The sequence below is a fragment of the Coregonus clupeaformis genome, unplaced genomic scaffold (assembly GCF_020615455.1).
Source record: "Coregonus clupeaformis isolate EN_2021a unplaced genomic scaffold, ASM2061545v1 scaf0077, whole genome shotgun sequence".
In the NCBI taxonomy this organism is placed as follows: Eukaryota; Metazoa; Chordata; class Actinopteri; order Salmoniformes; family Salmonidae; genus Coregonus; species Coregonus clupeaformis.
In genome coordinates, this window is record NW_025533532.1 from 646,944 (window position 1) to 668,386 (window position 21,443).

Here is a 21,443-nt window from a genome sequence, read left to right on the forward strand (position 1 = left end):
TGAATTTATTTGCAAATTATGGTGGAAAATAAGTATTTGGTCACCTACAAACAAGCAAGATTTCTGGCTCTCACAGACCTGTAACTTCTTCTTTAAGAGGCTCCTCTGTCCTCCACTCGTTACCTGTATTAATGGCACCTGTTTGAACTTGTTATCAGTATAAAAGACACCTGTCCACAACCTCAAACAGTCACACTCCAAACTCCACTATGGCCAAGACCAAAGAGCTGTCAAAGGACACCAGAAACAAAATTGTAGACCTGCACCAGGCTGGGACGACTGAATCTGCAATAGGTAAGCAGCTTGGTTTGAAGAAATCAACTGTGGGAGCAATTATTAGGAAATGGAAGACATACAAGACCACTGATAATCTCCCTCGATCTGGGGCTCCACGCAAGATCTCACCCCGTGGGGTCAAAATGATCACAAGAACGGTGAGCAAAAATCCCAGAACCACACGGGGGGACCTAGTGAATGACCTGCAGAGAGCTGGGACCAAAGTATCAAAGCCTACCATCAGTAACACACTACGCCGCCAGGGACTCAAATCCTGCAGTGCGAGACGTGTCCCCCTGCTTAAGCCAGTACATGTCCAGGCCCATCTGAAGTTTGCTAGAGTGCATTTGGATGATCCAGAAGAGGATTGGGAGAATGTCATATGGTCAGATGAAACCAAAATAGAACTTTTTGGTAAAAACTCAACTCATCGTGTTTGGAGGACAAAGAATGCTGAGTTGCATCCAAAGAACACCATACCTACTGTGAAGCATTGGGGTGGAAACATCATGCTTTGGGGCTGTTTTTCTGCAAAGGGACCAGGATGACTGATCCGTGTAAAGGAAAGAATGAATGGGGCCATGTATCGTGAGATTTTGAGTGAAAACCTCCTTCCATCAGCAAGGGCATTGAAGATGAAACGTGGCTGGGTCTTTCAGCATGACAATGATCCCAAACACACCGCCCGGGCAACGAAGGAGTGGCTTCGTAAGAAGCATTTCAAGGTCCTGGAGTGGCCTAGCCAGTCTCCAGATCTCAACCCCATAGAAAATCCCGTGTTGCCCAGCGACAGCCCCAAAACATCACTGCTCTAGAGGAGATCTGCATGGAGGAATGGGCCAAAATACCAGCAACAGTGTGTGAAAACCTTGTGAAGACTTACAGAAAACGTTTGACCTGTGTCATTGCCAACAAAGGGTATATAACAAAGTATTGAGAAACTTTTGTTATTGACCAAATACTGATTTTCCACCATAATTTGCAAATAAATTCATTAAAAATCCTACAATGTGATTTTCTGGAATTTTTTTTCTCATTTTGTCTGTCATAGTTGACGTGTACCTATGATGAAAATTACAGGCCTCTCTCATCTTTTTAAGTGGGAGAACTTGCACAATTGGTGGCTGACTAAATACTTTTTTTCCCCACTGTAGCTTTTAAAATGTATTACCTTTTATATGTGGTATAAACAACCAGTCACAATGTTTTAATCTGATTAGGCTACTTCAAAAGTCTCCTGTAGGCATGCGCACATTCGTCCAAAATATAATTCCAGTATCATCATGGCTTGACATTAACCAGGTTTTCATCCAACCTTTTTATGTGAGTAAAGTACATGATGAACTTCACAAGGTGGTGAAAGTGCACGGTGATGAGCTTGATAGTCCTTTCAATAAATATTGAGGGTCTTATTCTGGTGACATGATGATCAATGCTTGGCTGCTGTTTGATAAATGAAAATAATCTCTCCCTTTTGTCCATAATAATCTCATCATGTAGTATGCTACACCCACACTGCATCTACGAGCTGTTTGCTAGAGCGCACGTGCCAATAACAGAGTGGGCACAGGCCTAGAGTGGAAAATGGCACCGGAGAAGATGGCTGCCGTTTTACAGCCCTCTAACCAATTATGTTTTTTCGCGTTATTTGTAATTTATTCTATACATAATGTTTCTGCCACTGTCTCTTGTGACCAAAAAGAGCTTCTGGATATCAGGACAGCGATTACTCACCTCGTATTGGACAAATATTTTTTCTTCAACGAGTCGGACGTGAAGGATATTCTACAGACACCCGACAAGGCCCAAATTCCCGTCATTCGCATGAGAAAGAGACAGAGATATCGTAGACGTAGGTCGGGGTGCCTTGTAAGGATCCGATGGCGAGGGAGTAAACTGCCTCTTCCATCAATCCTATTAGCCAATGTTCAATCATTTGAAAAATAAATTGGACGACCTAAGATTAAGGTTATCCTACCAACGGGACATAAAAAACTGTAATATCTTATGTTTCACCGAGTCGTGGCCTAACGACGACATGGATAACATACAGCTGGCGGGATATACGCTACATCGGCAGGATAGAACGGCTGACTCCGGTAAGACAAGTGGTGGCGGTCTGTGTATATTTGTAAACAACAGCTGATGACAAAAACTAATACTAAGGAAGTCTCGAGGTTTTTTTCAACTGAAGTAGAGTATCTCATGATAAGCTGTAAACTACACTATTTATCAAGAGAGTTTTCATCTATCTTTTTCATAGCTGTCTATTTACCACCACAAACCAACGCTGGCACTAATATTGCACTCAATGAGCTGAATAAGGCCATAAATAAACAGGAAAACACTCATCCAGAGGCAGTGCTCCTAGTGGCCGGGGACTTTAAAGCAGGGAATCTTAATCTGTTCTACCTCATTCCTACCAGCATGTTAAATGTGCAACCAGAGGAAATAAACTCTAGACCACCTTTACTCCACACACAGAGACGCGTACAAAGCTCTCCCTCGCCCTCCATTTGGCAAATCTGACTATAAATCTATCCTCCTGATTCCTACTTATAAGCAAAAACTAAAGCAGGAAGCACCAGTGACTCGGTTAATAAGGAAGTGGTCAGATGACGCAGATGCTAAGCTACAGGACTGTTTTGCTAGCACAGACTAGAATATGTTCCGGGATTCTTCCGATAGCATTGAGGAGTACACCACATCAGTCACTGGCTTCATCAATAAGTGCATCGATGACGTCGTCCCCACAGTGACCGTACATACATACCCCAACCAGAAGCCATGCATTAAGGCAACATCCGCACTGAGCTAAAGGGTAGAGCTGCCGCTTTAAAGGCGCTGGACTCTAACCCTGGATGCTTATAAGAAATCCCGCTATGCCCTCCGACAAACCATCAAACAGGCAAAGAGTCAATACAGGACTAAGATTGAATCGTACTACACCGGCTCTGAAGCTCGTCGGATGGGGCAGGGCTTGAAAACTATTACAGACTACAAAGGGAAGCACAGCCACGAGCTGCCCAGTGACACAAGCCTTCCAGACGAGTTAAATCACTTCTATGCTCACTTCAAGGCAAGCAACATTGAAGCATGCATGAGCGCATCAGTGTTCTGGGTGTCTATGTGATCACGCTCTCTGTAGCCGATGTGAGTAAGACTTTTAAGAAGGTCAACATTCACAAGGCCACAGGGCCAGACGGATTACCAGGACGTGTACTCCGAGCATGCGCTGACCAACTGGCAAGTGTCTTCACTGATATTTTCAACATGTCCCTGACTGAGTCTGTAATACCAATATGTTTCAAGCAGACCACCATAGTCCCTGTGCCCAAGAACACTCAGATAACCTGCCTAAATGACTACCGACCCGTAGCACTCACATCTGTAGCCATGAAGTGCTTTGAAAGGCTGGTCATGGCTCACATCAACACCATTATCCCAGAAACCCTAGACCCACTCCAATTTGCATACCGCCCCAAGAGATCGACAGATGATGCAATCTCTATTGCACTCCACACTGCCCTTTCCCACTTGGACAAGAGGAACACCTATGTGAGAATGCTATTCATTGACTACAGCTCAGCGTTCAACGCCATAGTGCCCTTAAAGCTCTTCACTAAGATAAGGACTCTGGGACTAAACACCTCCCTCTGCAACTGGATCCTGTACTTCCTGATGGGCCGCCCCCAGGTGGTAAGGGTAGGTAACAACTTATCTGCCACGCTGATCCTCAACACGGGGGCCCCTCAGGGGTGCGTGCTCACTCCCCTCCTGTACTCCCTGTTCACCCATGACTGCATGGCCAGGCATGACTCCAACACCATCATTAAGTTTGCCGACGACACAACAGTAGTAGGCCTGATCACCGACAATGATGAGACAGCCTATAGGGAGGATGTCAGAGACCTGGCTGTGTGGTGCCAAGATAACAACCTCTCCCTCAATGTGATCAAGACAAAGGAGATGATTGTGGACTACAGGAAAAAAAAGAGGACTGAGCACGCCCCCAATCTCATCGATGGGGCTGTAGTGGAACAGGTTGAGAGCTTCAAGTTCCTTGGTGTCCACATCACCAACAAACTATCATGGTCCAAACACACCAAGACAGTCGTGAAGAGTGCACGACAAAGCCTATTCCCCCTCAGCAGACTGAAAAGATTTGGCATGGGTTCTCAGATCCTCAAAATGTTCTACAGCTACACCATCGAGAGCATCCTGACTGTAAGGGTTGGTGTGTAGGAAGACAGTAGGCAGTAGGAAGACATGGTGAATCAAGGATCTTTACTGGTGGTCCCAAAACCAGGATACAAAATCATGGACTTGTCGCGATAAAATTAAGGAAGAGCAAATTGGTCTCCAAAAACAGGCTGACAGCAAACATGCGGAATACTAACTACAACTGAAAACAACAATGAATCAGGGAGAACACTTCTCAAGTACCTGTACGTATGTCTCGTGATCAGACACTGATTAGTACAGCTGAGCATAGAGTAACTTGCAGAGAAAACTGAGCAAGGGAACACAGGGAAGTGAGGGCATAAATACACAGGTGAACAGGTAGACACAGGTGACATCAATAGGATGATGATTAGTCCAGACTGTGAGTAAGGAGGTGCCTAAGGTTGTCGGAGGATGACACCTAGTTGGTCACTCCGGAACTGCGACCCCCTCCTGTAACACCTGACTGGTTGCATCGTCGCCTGGTATGGCAACTGCTCGGCCTCCGACCGCAAGGCACTACAGAGGGTAGTGCGTACGTCCCAGTACATCACTGGGGCCAAGCTTCCTGCCATCCAGGACCTCTATACCAGGTGGTGTCAGAGGAAGGCCCTAAAAATTGTCAAAGACTCCAGCCACCCTAGTCATAGACTGTTCTCTCTGCTACCGCACGGCAAGCGGTACCAGAGCGCCAAGTCTAGGTCCAAAAGGCTTCTTAACAGCTTCTACCCCCAAGCCATAAGACTGCTGAACAGCTAATCATGGCTACCCGGACTATTTGCATTGTCCCCCCCACCCCACCACACCCCACCCCCTCTTTTACACTGCTGCTACTCTGTTTATTATTCATGTATAGTCACTTTAACTCTACCCACATGTACATATTACCTCAAATACCTCGACTAAACGGTGCCCCCGCACATTGACTCTGTACCGGTACCCCATGTATATAGCCTTTAATTATTTGCTATTTTCTAATTTTTACTTACACTACCATTCAAAAGTTTGGGGTCACGTAGAAATCTCCTTGTTTTTGAAAGAAAGCAATTTTTTGGTCCATTAAAATAACATCAAATTGATCAGAAATACAGTGTAGACATTGTTAATGTTGTAAATGGCTATTGTAGCTGGAAAGGGCTGATTTCTAATGGAATATCTACATAGGCGTACAGAGGCCCATTATCAGCAACCATCAGTCCTGTGTTCCAATGGCACGTTGTGTTTGCTAATCCAAGTTTATCATTTTAAAAGGCTTATTGATCATTAAAAAAACATTTTGCAATTATTTTAGCACAGTTGAAAACGGTTGTGCTGATTAAAGAAGCAATAAAACTGGCCTTCTTGGGACTAGTTGAGTATCTGGAGCATCAGCAATTGTGGGTTCGATTACAGGCTCAAAATGGCCAGAAACAAATAACTTTCTTCTGAAACTCGTCAGTCTATTCTTGTTCTGAGAAATGAAGGCTATTCCATGGGAGAAATTGCCAAGAAACTGAAGATCTCGTACAACGCTGTGTACTACTCCCTTCACAGAACAGCGTAAACTGGAGTGGAAGGCCCCGGTGCACAACTGAGTAAGAGGACAAATACATTAGTATCTAGTTTGACTGGGCAGAGGAAGATTGGAAAAAAGTGTTAAGGACAGACAAATCAAAGTTTGAGGTGTTCGGATCACAAAAAAAGAACATTTGTGAGACGCAGTCCAAATGAAAAGATGCTGAGGAGTGCTTGATGCTATCTGTCAAGCATGGTGGAGGCAATGTGATGGTCTGGGGGTGCTTTGGTGATGGTCAAGTGGGAGATTTGTACAGGGTAAAAGCCTTCCTTCTTCAAGATCCCTATCACTCCATTTTCCAACGCCTGCCATACCCTGTGGACGGCGCTTGATTGGAGCCAATTTCCTCCTACAACAGGACAATGACCCAAAGCACAGCTCCAAACTATGCAATAACTATTTAGGGAAGATGCAGTCAGCTGGTATTCTGTCTACAATGGAGTGGCCAGCACAGTCACCGGATCTCAACCCTATTGAGCTGTTGTGGGTGCAGCTTGACCATAAGAAGTGCCCATCAAGCCAATCCAACTTGTGGGAGGTGCTTCAGGAAGCATGGGTTGAAATCTCTTCACATTACCTCAACAAATTTACAACTGTCTGCAAGGCTGTAATTGCTGCAAATGCAGGATTATTTGACGAAAGCAAAGTTTGAAGGACACAATTATTATTTCTGTTAAAAATAATTATTTCTAACCTTGTCAATGACTACATTTCCTATTCATTTTGCTATATTTCCTATGCAAACTCATTTCATGTATGTTTTCATGGAAAACAAGGACATTTCTAAGTGACCCCAAACTTTTGAACGGCAGTGTATCTATTTTTTACCTAACACTTTTTTTTTTTTTTTTACTGCATTGTTGGTTAAGGGCTTGTGAGTAAGCATTTCACAGTTGTATTCGGCGCATGTGGCAAATACATTTTTATTTGATTTGAAATGCAATGGAAACCCATTTAACTTGTATTTGTTATTCGGTACATGGGAATTTATCCACAACAGTTGTTTTTATGTGCACTAATTATTTACATAAGCACAGACTTTTATCCGCAACAATTCAATTTGATGGAAACACAACTCTGATGGGAAAATGTGCAGATTTTAGAATATTTGCATGAAAATCTGTCGTAAATTGGATGGAAACCTAGCTATAGACACCTTAAAGACTCTGGCAAGTGAGCTAGTCCAATGCCACTTTGATTATGCCTGCACTTCATGGTTCACCAGCAGCCCTAAACATCTAAAGAATAAGCTACAGACCAGCCAAAACAAGCTTGTAAGAATTGTACTTAAACTCCCCCCTCATTCTAATCTGGAAGTCAAGCATTTTTTGTCTGTATCTCTTTAATGTGCTTATGTAATTGTGTATGTATTTATGTAAAGAAAATATGTACCACAATGGAAATAAGTACCTGACTTTATTGTGCAATCCCAGTCACTTTTAAAACTGTACTGTGTGCACAAAACATCCTAATATTTATTCCTCAGAACAGCCTCAATTCTTCTGGGCATGGACTCTACAAGGTGTCGAAGGTGTTCCACAGGGATGCTGGCACAGTTGTGTCAAGTTGGCTGGATGTCCTTTGGGTGGTGGACAATTCTTGATACATACGGGAAACTGTTGAGCTTGAAAAACCCAGCAGCGTTGCACGTCTTGACACATTGAAACTGCTGTGCCTGGCACCTACACAGGTCAAAGGCACTTACTGTAAATCTTTGGTCTTGCCCATTCACCTTCTGAATGGCACACATACATAATCCATGTCTCAATTGTCTCAAGGCTTAAAAATCCATATTTAACCTGTCTCCTCCCCTTCATCTACACTGATTGAATTGGATTTAACAAGTGACATCAACAAGGGATCAAAGCTTTCACCTGGATTCACCTGGTCAGTCTGTCATGGAAAGAGTATGTTTTGTACACTCAGTGTATATGTACACTGACCCAAAGTATGTGGACACTCGTCGAACATCTCATTTCAAAATCATGGGCATTAATATGGAGTTGGTCCCCCCTTTGTTGCTATAACAGCCTTCACTCTTCTGGGAAGGCTGTCCACTAGATGTTGGAACATTGCTGTGGGGACTTGCTTCCGTTCAGCCTCAAGAGCATTAGTGCGGTCAGGAACTGATGTTGGGCGATTAGGCCTGGCTTGCAGTCGGCGTTCCAATTCATCCCAAAGGTGTTCGATGGGGTTGAGGTCAGGGGTCTGTGCAGGCCAGTCAAGTTCTTCCAAACCGATCTTGACAAACCATTTCTATATGGACCTCGCTTTGTGCACGGGAGCAACAAGAATGTCATTGTATGCTGTAGAGTTAAGATTTCCCTTCACTGGAACTAAGGGGCCTAGCCCGAACCATGAAAAACAGCCCCAGATCATTATTCCTCCTCCACCAAACTTTACAGTTGGCACTATGCATTCGGGCAGGTAGCGTTCTCCTGGTATCCACCAAACCCAGGTTCGTCCGTCAGACTGCCAGATGGTGAAGTGTGATTCATTACTCCAGAGAAAGAGTTTCCACCGCTCCAGTCCAATGGCGGCGAGCTTTGCGCCACTCCAGACGAAGCTTGGCATTGCGTATGGTGATCTTATGCTTGTGTGCGGCTGCTCGGCCATGGAAACCCATTTCATGAAGCTCCTGACGAACAGTTCTTGTGCTGATGTTGCTTCCAGAGGCAGTTTTGAACTAGGTAGTGAGTGTTACGCGCTATGTGCTTCAGCACTCGGTGGTCCTGTTCTGTGAGCTTGTGTGGCCTACCACTTCGTGCCTGAGCCATTGTTGCTCCTAGACGTTTCCACTTCACAATAACAGCACTTACAGTTGACCAGGGCAACGTACAAGGGGAGGGTCGTGAAAATATTTTTTGGGGTGTGATCAACATTTGTATTTATCTTCCACTTTATACAATACACATATAACGGAAGGGCACATTACAGATATTATCCGTCATGACAATACAAACAAACAAACTTTTGTACAAACATATGACAGAACTATTTACATACTGCACTGTCAGAAGTCATAATTATTTGAGTACACAAAATTGATTGTACAGGGAGGAAGTATTTTTATGGTATTCTCAGAAAAGAAAATGTCGTCGTAACCCCCCGCTCCCTTACCATGTAGTTCCACTGTTTAGGGTCAAGAGTTGTTCATATCTAAATGGGGTTGCGTAACTTTATTGTATAAGCTTATAATGTATAAGCGGGTGTGCTGGGTTTTTAGAGGTAGCAAAAACATTTTCCCCTATGGTATCCTAGTTCAGGTCTTGCCCCAATCTCTCCATTTCACGGTTCCTTACTAGAGTGACACCCAATATAGAGCATCAAACACACAGCAGGCAATCATAAGTGGCAGAGACCATTTTAGAAGTTAATGAAGGGTCAATCCATGTAACCATTATGTGTGATGTTACTGGGGAATCCCATGGTACTCCAAAATCTTTTAACGAAGATCTTAACTGTAGGTAAAGGAACCATGAAAAGCCTGGAAGTGAATACATTTGTTTGAGGTCCTGGAAAGGTATTAGCTCCTTATCATTATATATGTCTCGCAAGGTATGCACACCCTTATCCGCCCACAATGGATGTATAAAAGGCTTACTATTTGTCAACAGGTTATGGTTATGATGTGAAAATATTTTTTAAGTTGGGGATATTTCGAACTGTCCCTAATGATGCATTTTGATTTTGAGTACTCAACCCACCTCTGTGGTTATACATTTACATTTTAGTCATTTAGCAGACGCTCTTATCCAGAGCGACTTACAGGAGCAATTAGGGTTAAGGGCCTTGCTCAAGGGCACATCGACAGCTTTTTCACCTAGTCGGCTCGGGGATTAGAACCAGCGACCTTTCGGTTACTGGCACTACGCTCTTAACCACTAAGCTACCTGCCGCCCCCCCCACAAAACATGACATAGACTGACCAGGCGAATCCAGGTGAAAGATATGATCCCTTATTGATTTCACTTGTTAAATCCACTTTAATCAGTCTAGATGAAGGGGAAGAGACAGGTTAAAGAAGGATTTTTAAGCCTTGAGACAATAGAGACATGGATTGTGTATGTGTGCCATTCAGAGGGTGAATGGGCAAGACAAAATATTTAAGTGCCTTTGAACGGGGTATGAGTAGTAGGTGCCAGGCACACCGGTTTGTGTCAAGAACTGCAACACTGCTGGGTTTTTCACGCTCAACAGTTTCACATGTGTATCAAGAATGGTCCACCACCCAAAAGGGAGGTGCAACTTAATATTAGGAAGGTATTTTTAATGTTTTGTACACTCAGTGTAGGTTCTAAAGTCACTTTTCAAATGACGTCATGGTCAGGTTGTATACTGGTTTTGTTAGCGCCTTCTTAGTAACCAGAAAAATAGTACTGACTAGATAAGAACCAAAATATGATGTCTTTCCTATGTCATATTTTGATCTAATCATGAAATATACATCTTTACATGTTTCTACAGAAAACCAGTTTACAACCAGAAAAGTATGTGCAGAAGTTCTGCAAGATGGGAAAATTTGTTTTATACCAATGTTTTGGTTTAATCAACACAATCTCATAAAATGAAGTACAATATTTAAAAGATCTGTCTCGTCACACAAAACCATGACACCATGGTTACCACCCACCCACCATATCACCAGCTAAATATGCTATTACATTTTTTTAAATATAACTTATGCATGCTTTAACTGTCACAACTATCTAATTACCATCACTGTAATGCACTACCTTTAATTTTCTAGGAACAATTGCATATTTCTTTGTGTGATAGTTCTCAGAGATTCCAAGGAGAGGCAAGCAAGAGAAGAAGTAGTAGAAGAGGTAGAAGTGGTCCTTAAAGGTAAATCATGTTTTTTTTCTTTTTCTTTTCAATTCAAATCTATCAACATCCTTTTTTACAGTTGGGAGGGATTGATGTTCTGATGTAATTAGTTATTCAATAATACCCAAAAATAAACACAATCTTAATTCCCCAATTCCCTGGCTGGCACATGAAGTAAAAACCTACTGTATCTGTGAACATTGTGGGGCAGCTTCCTGGATACAGATTAAGTCTAATCCTGGAATAAAAAGTTAGATTTTTCATTAAGTTCGCTTTTTAGGCCAGGACTAGGCTTAATCTTTGTCCGGGAAACCACCCCACAGAGTTTGTGCTCTAATTTTACATGAAGAGAAGGAGGCATTTGTTCACAGGAGCATGTCTTTACTTACAGCGATGAGGGACGCACAATCCATGAAAGAGGTAGATAATGAGAAATTGGAGGACGAGATGGAAAAGAAAGAGGAGCAGGCTGTGAAGAAAGCAAAACCTGAGGCAATGCCCAGTATGAAGAAAGCAGAGAAGACAGGACCCAAAGGTAAGCTAGGCTTGCAGTACTGTATGTCTCTATGGCTTCTACCAAATTATAGTGGAATTTACATTTCTATAGAAAATCAAGCCTTCCTTACAGTCACATTATTCTTAACCACAATAAACACACCGTAACTAGCCTGTGGGACAGTGAATTAATAAGTAAGTAAGCTTCGGACAAGTAAGCCTTGTCCAAGCCAGAACAGCCCATAGGGTCAATTAATTAATAACTGTCAGTTAATGTTCCCTATATGTAAATAAACTGTCTTGGACATACAGTCCTAGCTTCATGTTACACTATCAATGTTAATCTCATTACCATGCATGTCCTTTCACTAAGTGCTACCGTCTCCTTTTCCATTACGTATAGCAAAAACATGATGATCCACATGATAGGCTACAGTACATATAGTGGACGTGTGTTATGACGATGCTTGCTGATGTGCTTGAAAGCATTGCCATCTCAGGATAGTTACAATAATAGTCAATCACAGGCAGGTTATCTTTGCCATTCAGGTGAAATAGATCTGTACCAACCTTTCGCCATGGAGCTTTTGACAGGTTGGCAGGAATCATCTTTCACTTGCTTGTAGTAGTGTTTCTGACAGGTTTCACATTTCCCTATCATTCTCTCAATGTCCATGTTTATTCCAGGTCAGTAGACTGTATCCCTTGCTCTCCTTTTGCATTTTTCGATTCTGAGGTGGCCCTAGTGTATACTTTTGAGCATTTCCTGTCACAACATCTGCGTTCCCTCTTGTCTGAGCAGCAGTCCGTTTACAACACTGAGTTCTGACCTGATCTGGTAGTATTGTGGACACAAACCTATAGGCCAGCCATGATGTATGTTTGCAATGACTATCTGCAGCACTGTGTCTTTTGCTCTCGTCTGCTATCTGTTTTGATTTAGAGTCATATGCACATGAACATCCATATCATCATCTGTAGTGATCACATTACTCACTGTGCGGGTGGTAGGGATAGTGCATCTGCAGTTGTAGTAGTCATGAGCTCTTGTATATGAGGCGACATCTCGTTTAAGTTATTTTTGATGATGACTATCAATAATGGCTTATGGTCGGTGTTAGCTGTGAAGGTAGGTAAGCCGTAGACAAAGCTGTGGAACTTGTCACATCCGAACACCATGCCTAGACATTCCTTTTCTACCTGGGCGTAACGACACTGGTTTCAGTCATTGTTCTCAAAGCATAGGCCTCTTGCTTTCAATCTTCTCCTTCCACTTCTAGTGGAACCGCACCAAGGCCATCTTTGCATGCGTCTGTTGATATCTTTGTTATTTTTATCGGGTCGAAGAAGGTGAGTACTGGCTCTAAGTTACAGTGATGGAAAAAAATGATTTGATCCCCTGCTGATTTTGTACGTTTGCCCACTGACAAAGACATGATCAGTCTATAATTTTAATGGTAGGTTTATTTGAACAGTGAGAGACAGAATAACAACAAAAAAATTCTGAAAAATGCATGTCAAAAATGTTATAAATTGATTTGCATTTTAATGAGGGAAATAAGTATTGGATCCCTCTGCAAAACATGACTTAGTACTTGGTGGCAAAACCCTTGTTGGCAATCACAGAGGTCAGACGTTTCTTGTAGTTGGCCACCAGGTTTGCACACATCTCAGGAGGGATTTTGTTCCACTCCTCTTTGCAGATCTTCTCCAAGTCATTACGGTTTCGAGGCTGACGTTTGGCAACTCGAACCTTCAGCTCCCTCCACAGATTTTCTATGGGATTAAGGTCTGGAGACTGGCTAGGCCACTCCAGGACCTTAATGTGCTTCTTCTTGAGCCACTCCTTTGTTGCCTTGGCCATGTGTTTTGGGTCATTGTCATGCTGGGATACCCATTTACGACCCATTTTCAATGCCCTGGCTGAGGGAAGGAGGTTCTCACCCAAGATTTGACGGTACATGGCCCCGTCCATCGTCCCTTTGATGCGGTGAAGTTGTCCTGTCCCATTAGCAGAAAAACACCCCCAAAGCATAATGTTTCCACCCCCATGTTTGACGGTGGGGATGGTGTTTGTCCCACTGGCTATCATAAGTTGAATGCACCAATTTGTAAGTCGCTCTGGAGAAGAGCGTCTGCTAAATGATGTAAAAGTAAATGCGTTCTTGGGGTCATAGGCAGCATTCCTCCTCCTCCAAACACGGCAAGTTGAGTTGATGCCAAAGAGCTCGATTTTGGTCTCATCTGACCACAACACTTTCACCCAGTTCTCCTCTGAATCATTCAAATGTTCATTGGCAGACGGGCCTGTATATGTGCTTTCTTGAGCAGGGGGACCTTGCGGGCGCTGCAGGATTTCAGTCCTTCACGGCATAGTGTGTTACCAATTGTTTTCTTGGTGACTATGGTCCCAGCTGCCTTGAGATCATTGACAAGATCCTCCCGTGTAGTTCTGGGCTGATTCCTCACCGTTCTCATGATCATTGCAACTCCACAAGGTGAGATCTTGCATGGAGCCCCAGGCCGAGGGAGATTGACAGTTCTTTTGTGTTTCTTCCATTTGCGAATAATCGCACCAACTGTTGTCACCTTCTCACCAAGCTGCTTGGCGATGGTCTTGTAGCCCATTCCAGCCTTGTGTAGGTCTACAATCTTGTCCCTGACATCCTTGGAGAGCTCTTTGGTCTTGGCCATGGTGGAGAGTTTGGAATCTGATTGATTGATTGCTTCTGTGGACATGTGTCTTTTATACAGGTAACAAACTGAGATTAGGAGCACTCCCTTTAAGAGTGTGCTCCTAATCTCAGCTCGTTACCTGTATAAAAGACACCTGGGAGCCAGAAATCTTTCTGATTGAGAGGGGGTCCAATACTTATTTCCCTCATTAAAATGCAAATCAATTTATAACGTTTTTGAAATGAGTTTTTCTGGATTTTTTTGTTGTTATTCTGTCTCTCACTGTTCAAATAAACCTACCATTAAAATTATAGACTGATCATTTCTTTGTCAGTGGGCAAACGTACAAAATCAGCAGGGGATCAAATACTTTTTTCCCTCACTGTAAGTGTTGTTTTGAGCTTTTTCCATTCCTGCTCATGTTTTGTAGTCCATGCAAACTCACTTGTTTTGTGTAACAGCTCTCTTAGGCTGGCTGTTTTGAATGACAAGTTTGGTATGAATTTGCAGATTAAGTTGATCATCCCCATGATGACCAGTACACATTTTGTGTCAGTGGGTTGGGTTATGTCCAGTATGGCTTGCACTTTGGTCTCATGGCTCCAAGGACTATGATTTCCTTGATGCCAAACTGACACTGTGCCTTGTTCCGTATCAATCAATTTCGCTGTATGCTCTGTAACACTTTTGTCAGCCTTTTGTTGTGCTCTTGTAGTGTGGACTGCCACATGATGACATCATCTACGTAGACCCTGACGCCTTTCATATCTTCTATGATGTGCTCCATCGCTTGATGGAAGTTCTCAGAGGCCAATATGATTCCAAATGGCAGCATTTTGTTTCAAATATGTTTTATTGAAGCATTGATTCAAACAAACAATTGTACAAAGATGTGGGCTTCATTTCTTACATACTGTATATGAAAACAAAGGACAACAAACAAAATGAAAAGATCACAGACCTCATGCAATGAAAAATAAGAAAGAAAAGAAAGTCCACCCACCACCTTCCCAAAGTGGCACCCCAATGATGGTTACTCTTAGTTAATCATTATTTTTCTATACAACCACCATTGAGTTGGTTCCTCGACTTTGGTGAAAAAATCCATTTTTGACATCTTGTCCAACTCTTAAGGCAGGAGTGCTGGAACTTTCCATGGAGCATGAACCACAGGCTGTGCGTCACCCTTAAGTTGGGTCTTGTAGGTGAACGATAAGACAGCAAAATATTTCTGGGAAGCGCTGCACTATTACATCCACAGAGCCGGTGTCGTCTGCTGCTGCACTGGAACAGTTGATGAGGTAGACTCTCTTTACCAGCTCCGGATCCTCACATGCTTTGTCACATCAAATGAAATTGTATTTGTGACATGCGCCGAATACAATGGGTGTAGACCCTAACCGTTAAATGCTTGCTTATGAGCCCTTCCCAACGATACAGAGTAAAAAAATCATAGTAAAAATAAATATAGTTACACAAGGAATAAAAGACACAAGAATGGAGTTATATAGAGGGCGTACCAGTACCAGATCAATGTGCAGGGGTAAGAGGTATTTGAGGAAGATATGTACATGAAGGCAGGGTAAAGTGACTAGGCATCAGGATAGATAATAATAAGAGTAGAATAAAGAACAGAGTAGCAGCATATGATTAGTGTAAAAGTGTGTGTGTGTGTGTGTGTGTGTGTGTGTGTGTGTGTGTGTGTGTGTGTGTGTGTGTGTGTGTGTGTGTGTGTGTGTGTGTTGTGTCAGTATGTTTGTGTGTGTGTATGTGTGTTTGTGTTGTCATAGAGTGCATAGAGTCAGTGAAACATATGCTCAGTGCAGATAGTCCGGGTAACCATTAATTCACAATTAGCAGTCTTATGGCTATTTAGCAGTGCTATGGCTTGGGGGTAGAAGCTGTCTCGGAGCCTGTTGGTCCGAGAGCGAATGCTCCGGTACCGTTTGCTGGACGATAGCAGAGAGAACAGTCTATGGCTTGGGTGGCTAGAGTCTTTGCCAATTTTTCGGGCCTTCCATTGACACCGCCTGATATAGAGGTCCTGGATGGCAGGGAGTTCGGCCCCAGTGATGTACTGTTTGTCTCCTAGCAGAGAATCGTGTCTATCTGGAACAACAACAAAGATGAGATGGTGTACTCTCCCTTTAACAACCACCTTGAGTCAGCATATTCCTTTTGTGTCAATGGTCTGTCCATTGACACAAAACACTGTGTGTCTGTAGCCTTTCTGTCATCGCTTTGATGCCATTGATTAAGTTTGCTTTTGACCCAGTGTCTAGATTCAATGCAATTAATTTCCCATTAACCTGTAGGGGTACTATCCATTTGTCCTCCACTACTGCATTGACCTGTGTCTGTTGAGTATTTTCTTTAACCCTTTACACTCATGCGAATTGGCCTATATGGATAGTGCTACATTTAAATGTTTCATACAGACGAAATATGAAAAGCAAATGCACAACCATGGTAGTAACAGTTTTGAGATTATGGGAAAATTATTAGACCAAAGGTGAGGACACACCAGTTCACCTGACTCAAGACTGAATCCAAACATTACACTGTTCATTTTATGTGCTTTTTACATTTACTGTACTTTTCGCTGCATTTGTGGATGATAAGAATATACACTACCATTCAAAAGTTTGGGGTCACTTAGAAATGTCCTTGTTTTCCATGAAAACACACATGAAATGGGTTTGAATAGGAAATATAGCAACATGCATAGGAAGAAATAATGGTTAGAAATAATGATTGTTAATAGAAATAATAATTGTGTCCTTCAAACTTCGCTTTCGTCAAATAATCCTCCATTTACAGCCTTGCAGACCTTTGGCATTCTAGTTGTCAATTTGTTGATGTAATCTGAAGAGATTTCACCCCATGCTTCCTAAAGCACCTCGCACAAGTTGGATTGGCACTTCTTACGTACCATACGGTCAAGCTGCTCCCACAACAGCTCAATAGGGTTGAGATCCGGTGACTGTGCTGGCCTCTGCATTATAGACAGAATACCAGCTGACTGCTTCTTCCCTAAATAGTTATTGCATAGTTTGGAGCTGTGCTTTGGGTCATTGTCCTGTTGTAGGAGGAAATTGGCTCCAATCAAGCGCCTGGCGTTGGAAAATGGAGTGATAGCCTTCCTTCTTCAAGATCCCTTTTACCCTGTACAAATCTCCCAATTTACCACCACCAAAGCACCACCAGACCATCACATTGCCTCCACCATGCTTGACAGATGGCATCAAGCACTCCTCAGCATCTTTTCATTTGGTCTGCGTCTCACAAATGTTCTTTTTTGTGATCCGAACACCTCAAACTTTGATTCGTCTGTCCATAACACTTTTTTCCAATCTTCCTCTGTCCAGTGTCTGTGTTTTTTTGCCCATCTTAATCTTTTCTTTTTATTGGCCAATCTAAGATATGGCTATTTCTTTGTAACTCTGCCTAGAAGATCAGCATCCCAGAGTCGCCTCTTCACTGTTTGACGGTGAGACTGGTGTTTTGCGGGTACTATTTAATGAAGCTTCCAGTTGAGGACCTGTGAGGCGTCTGTTTTTTCAAACTGGAATAGCCTTCATTTCTCAGAACAAGAATAGACTGACGAGTTTCAGAAGAAAGTTATTTGTTTCTGGCCATTTTGAGCTTGTAATTGAACCCACAATTGCTGATGCTCCAGATACTCAACTAGTCTCAAGAAGGCCAGTTTTATTGCTTCTTTAATCAGCACAACAGTTTTCAGCTGTGCTAACATAATTGCAAATGGGTTTCTAATGATCAATTAGCCTTTTAAAATGATAAACTTGGATTAGCAAACACAACGTGCCATTGGAACACAGGACTGATGGTTGCTGATAATGGGCCTCTGTACGTCTATGTAGATATTCCCTAAAAAATCAGCAGTTTCCAGCTACAATAGCCATTTACAACATTAACAATGTCTACACTGTATTTCTGATCAATTTGATGTTATTTTAATGGACCAAATATGTGGACAACAAGGACATTTCGAAGTGACCCCAAACTTTTGAATGGTAGTGTACCTGGAAAATGTGGGGTAGGTGCAACATAAGACAAAATAATTACAAGGGTTTTAGTGAGAGGACTAACTGGTGTCTCCAAGTGGCCACACACCTCTCCAAAGTGTGCACAGTTCCTAAGTAATTTCAATGCACTTTTATGACTCAAAGAAGATGCTTCAACTATAAGGTGCTTTTTTTAGCTCTCCTAGCTGTGCAGTTGAGGAACTAGAGCAACCACACTTGTAGTTGTTTTGTTTGGAACACAACCCTGCATCCCCGCCATCACACAATTACTGTTGTTATTTATGCAATCCAAAAAACTGTCCATTGTAAATGTCAATCTGGGACAGGTGGGCATCATTTGAAAGCTTGTTCTATTGCCAACATGAATAACTTAGTTATAAAACACGATACTATAGTGGTAGGTTTTCACAATGCAATTCAGGGAAACTGATTATAATTTTGGTGCGCATAGTCATGAGTGCATTCAGTTGCCTATGTTTGTCTTCATAATAGAAAAAACATAGACTCATTCTGTTCAGAACAACCCAGGGTATGATGCCATGTCATCTTGTAACTGTTCATAAAACATAGTGATCATAAACGTTGACACTGTGTACCACATGAGTTTTAGGACATGGAAATGTAAAGTGCACATTTGGACTCACTGGTGTTTGGCTTGCTTTTATGACATCAAAGTAGTATTTATTATAATCCTCAACTTCTCATATTTCAAAATACATTGAGTCCTCTTAATTTACAGCATTTCCCTCACTCAGACAACAAAATATTTGCTAAAGTTGTCCAATTAGCGGGAGGGATGGGGGCATCTCCTTGTCACACAAAGTGCTGAAGTTTAGAACAGCTGTCTGTCAAAACCCATACAACGCTCTGAAATGCAGAGCCAGAGCTCTGACGTCATATATAGCATGTTACTGTACAGCCGTTGTGTTCCGATTTAGGCGTTTATCAACCCCCAAATGTGCCATTTGTAAAGAGCTACAGGCCCAGTGCAGTTAAAAACGTGATTTACCTGTGTTTTATATACAGTGGGGAGAACAAGTATTTGATACACTGCCGATTTTGCAGGTTTTCCTACTTACAAAGCATGTAGAGGTCTGTAATTTATCATAGGTACACTTCAACTGTGAGAGATGGAATCTAAAACAAAAATCCAGAAAATCACGTTGTATGATTTTTAAGTAATTAATTTGCATTTTATTGCATGCCATAAGTATTTGATCACCTACCAACCAGTAAGAATTCCGGCTCTCACAGACCTGTTAGTTTTTCTTTAAGAAGCCCTCCTGTTCTCCACTCATTACCTGTATTAACTGCACCTGTTTGAACTCGTTACCTGTATAAAAGACACCTGTCCACACACTCAATCAAACAGACTCCAACCTCTCCATAATGGCCAAGACCAGAGAGCTGTGTAAGGACATCATGGAAAATATTGTAGACCTGCACAAGGCTGGGATGGGCTACAGGACAATAGGCAAGCAGCTTGGTGAGAAGGCAACAACTGTTGGCACAATTATAAGAAAATGGAAGAAGTTCAAGATGATGGTCAATCACCCTCGGTCTGGGGCTCCATGCAAGATCTCACCTCGTGGGGCATCAATGATCATGAGGAAGGTGAGGGATCAGCCCAGAACTACACGGCAGGACCTGGTCAATGACCAGAAGAGAACTGGGACCACAGTCTCAAAGAAAACCATTAGTAACACACTACGCCGTCATGGATAAAAATCCTGCAGCGCACGCAAGGTCCCCCTGCTCAAGCCAGCGCATGTCCAGGCCCATCTGAAGTTTGCCAATGACCATCTGGATGATCCAGAGGAGGAATGGGAGAAGGTCATGTGGTCTGATGAGACAAAAACAGAGCTTTTTGGTCTAAACTCCACTCGCCGTGTTTGGAGGAAGAAGAAGGATGAGTACAACCCCAAGAACACCATCCCAACCGTAAAACATGGAGGTGGAAACATCATTCTTTGGGGATGCTTTTCTGCAAAGGGGACAGGACGACTGCACCGTATTGAGGGGAGGATGGATGGGACCATGTATCGCAAGATCTTGGCCAACAACCTCCTTCCCTCAGTAAGAGCACTGAAGATGGGTCGTGGCTGGGTCTTCCATCATGACAACGACCCGAAACACACAGCCAGGGCAACTAAGGAGTGGCTCCGTAAGAAGCATCTCAAGGTCCTGGAGTTGCCTAGCCAGTCTCCAGACCTGAACCCAATAGAACATCTTTGGAGGGAGCTGAAAGTCTGTATTGCCCAGCGACAGCCCCGAAACCTGAAGGATCTGGAGAAGGCTGCAGTGTGTGCAAACCTGGTCAAGACCTACAGGAAACGTATGATCTCTGTAATTGCAAACAAAGGTTTCTGTACCAAATATTAAGTTCTGCTTTTCTGATGTATCAAATACTTATGTCATGCAATAAAATGCAAATTAATTACTTAAAAATCATACAATGTGATTTTCTGGACTTTTGTTTTAGATTCCGTCTCTCACAGTTGAAGTGTACCTATGATAAAAATGACAGACCTCTACATGCTTTGTAAGTAGGAAAACCTGCAAAATCGGCAGTGTATCAAATACTTGTTCTCCCCACTGTATATATATTTCCACACTATGAAGTTGGAATATTACTGTGAAATTGTGAAAATGTATTATAATGCTCTTTTAGTGTAAGAGCTGTTTGAAAAGACTGCCTGAAATGTCAGCCTGTTTTGGCAGTAAATTAGTTAATAGACCACTAAGAAAGAGAGTTCCAAATCTCTCTGCCAATAACAGCTAGTTTTCCATTTTCCCCTCCCTACTCAGACCACTCCCAGACAGTCCTAGCAAAATTCTTGCTTGAGAAATTGTTCTTTGCTAAGAAGCTGTTTTTTGTTGCTTTTTGACCATTTTAATTGAAAACAATCACAGTAATTGTTACCCATCATCATTGTTGAGATAAAAACAGTTTCATTGGACCTTTACCTGAGGGCTGCACATTCTGTCATTGTCACATGTAACCATACCCACATTCACATTTTATCCTTTGTGTTTGCGAGCATTGCCTTGGCTGATGCTGAAGACCACAGCGTTTTCAGCTAAATGTTCCTTCCTCCTGCTGTTTCGTTGTAGTCCACGTTTCTTTCCTTTTGATACAGCTCTGACAGCCGCTTTTCTCACTGACTACTGATGCATTCAGTCTTTGCGTGCTACTGAGCTAGATCACTTGCATGGCATATTTTTACAGCATCCTCTTAATTAATTTCAGTTATATCTTAGTAGCCTTTCCCTGACTTTATTGTCATCGATACCAAATACAATCTGGTCACAAATCACTGATGATTTAAGATTAGGTTTGC

At 42.5% G+C, this 21,443-nt stretch overlaps 1 protein-coding gene across 41 annotated transcripts in view; it reads left to right on the forward strand.

The window, feature by feature from the left end:
- Positions 1 to 21,443, forward strand: part of si:ch211-266g18.10 (microtubule-associated protein futsch) — a 176,543-nt gene that overhangs the window by 33,930 nt on the left and 121,170 nt on the right. For all 41 annotated transcript variants that reach the window (XR_006658183.1, XR_006658182.1, XR_006658184.1 and 38 more), the window contains 2 exons: positions 10,835 to 10,903; positions 11,277 to 11,420. Coding sequence is in view for 36 of the 41 variants with exons in the window: in XM_041848386.1 (XP_041704320.1) it covers positions 10,835 to 10,903; positions 11,277 to 11,420 (213 nt within the window). In the remaining 5 variants the exon portion in view is untranslated. The remainder of the gene's footprint in view (positions 1 to 10,834; positions 10,904 to 11,276; positions 11,421 to 21,443) is intronic.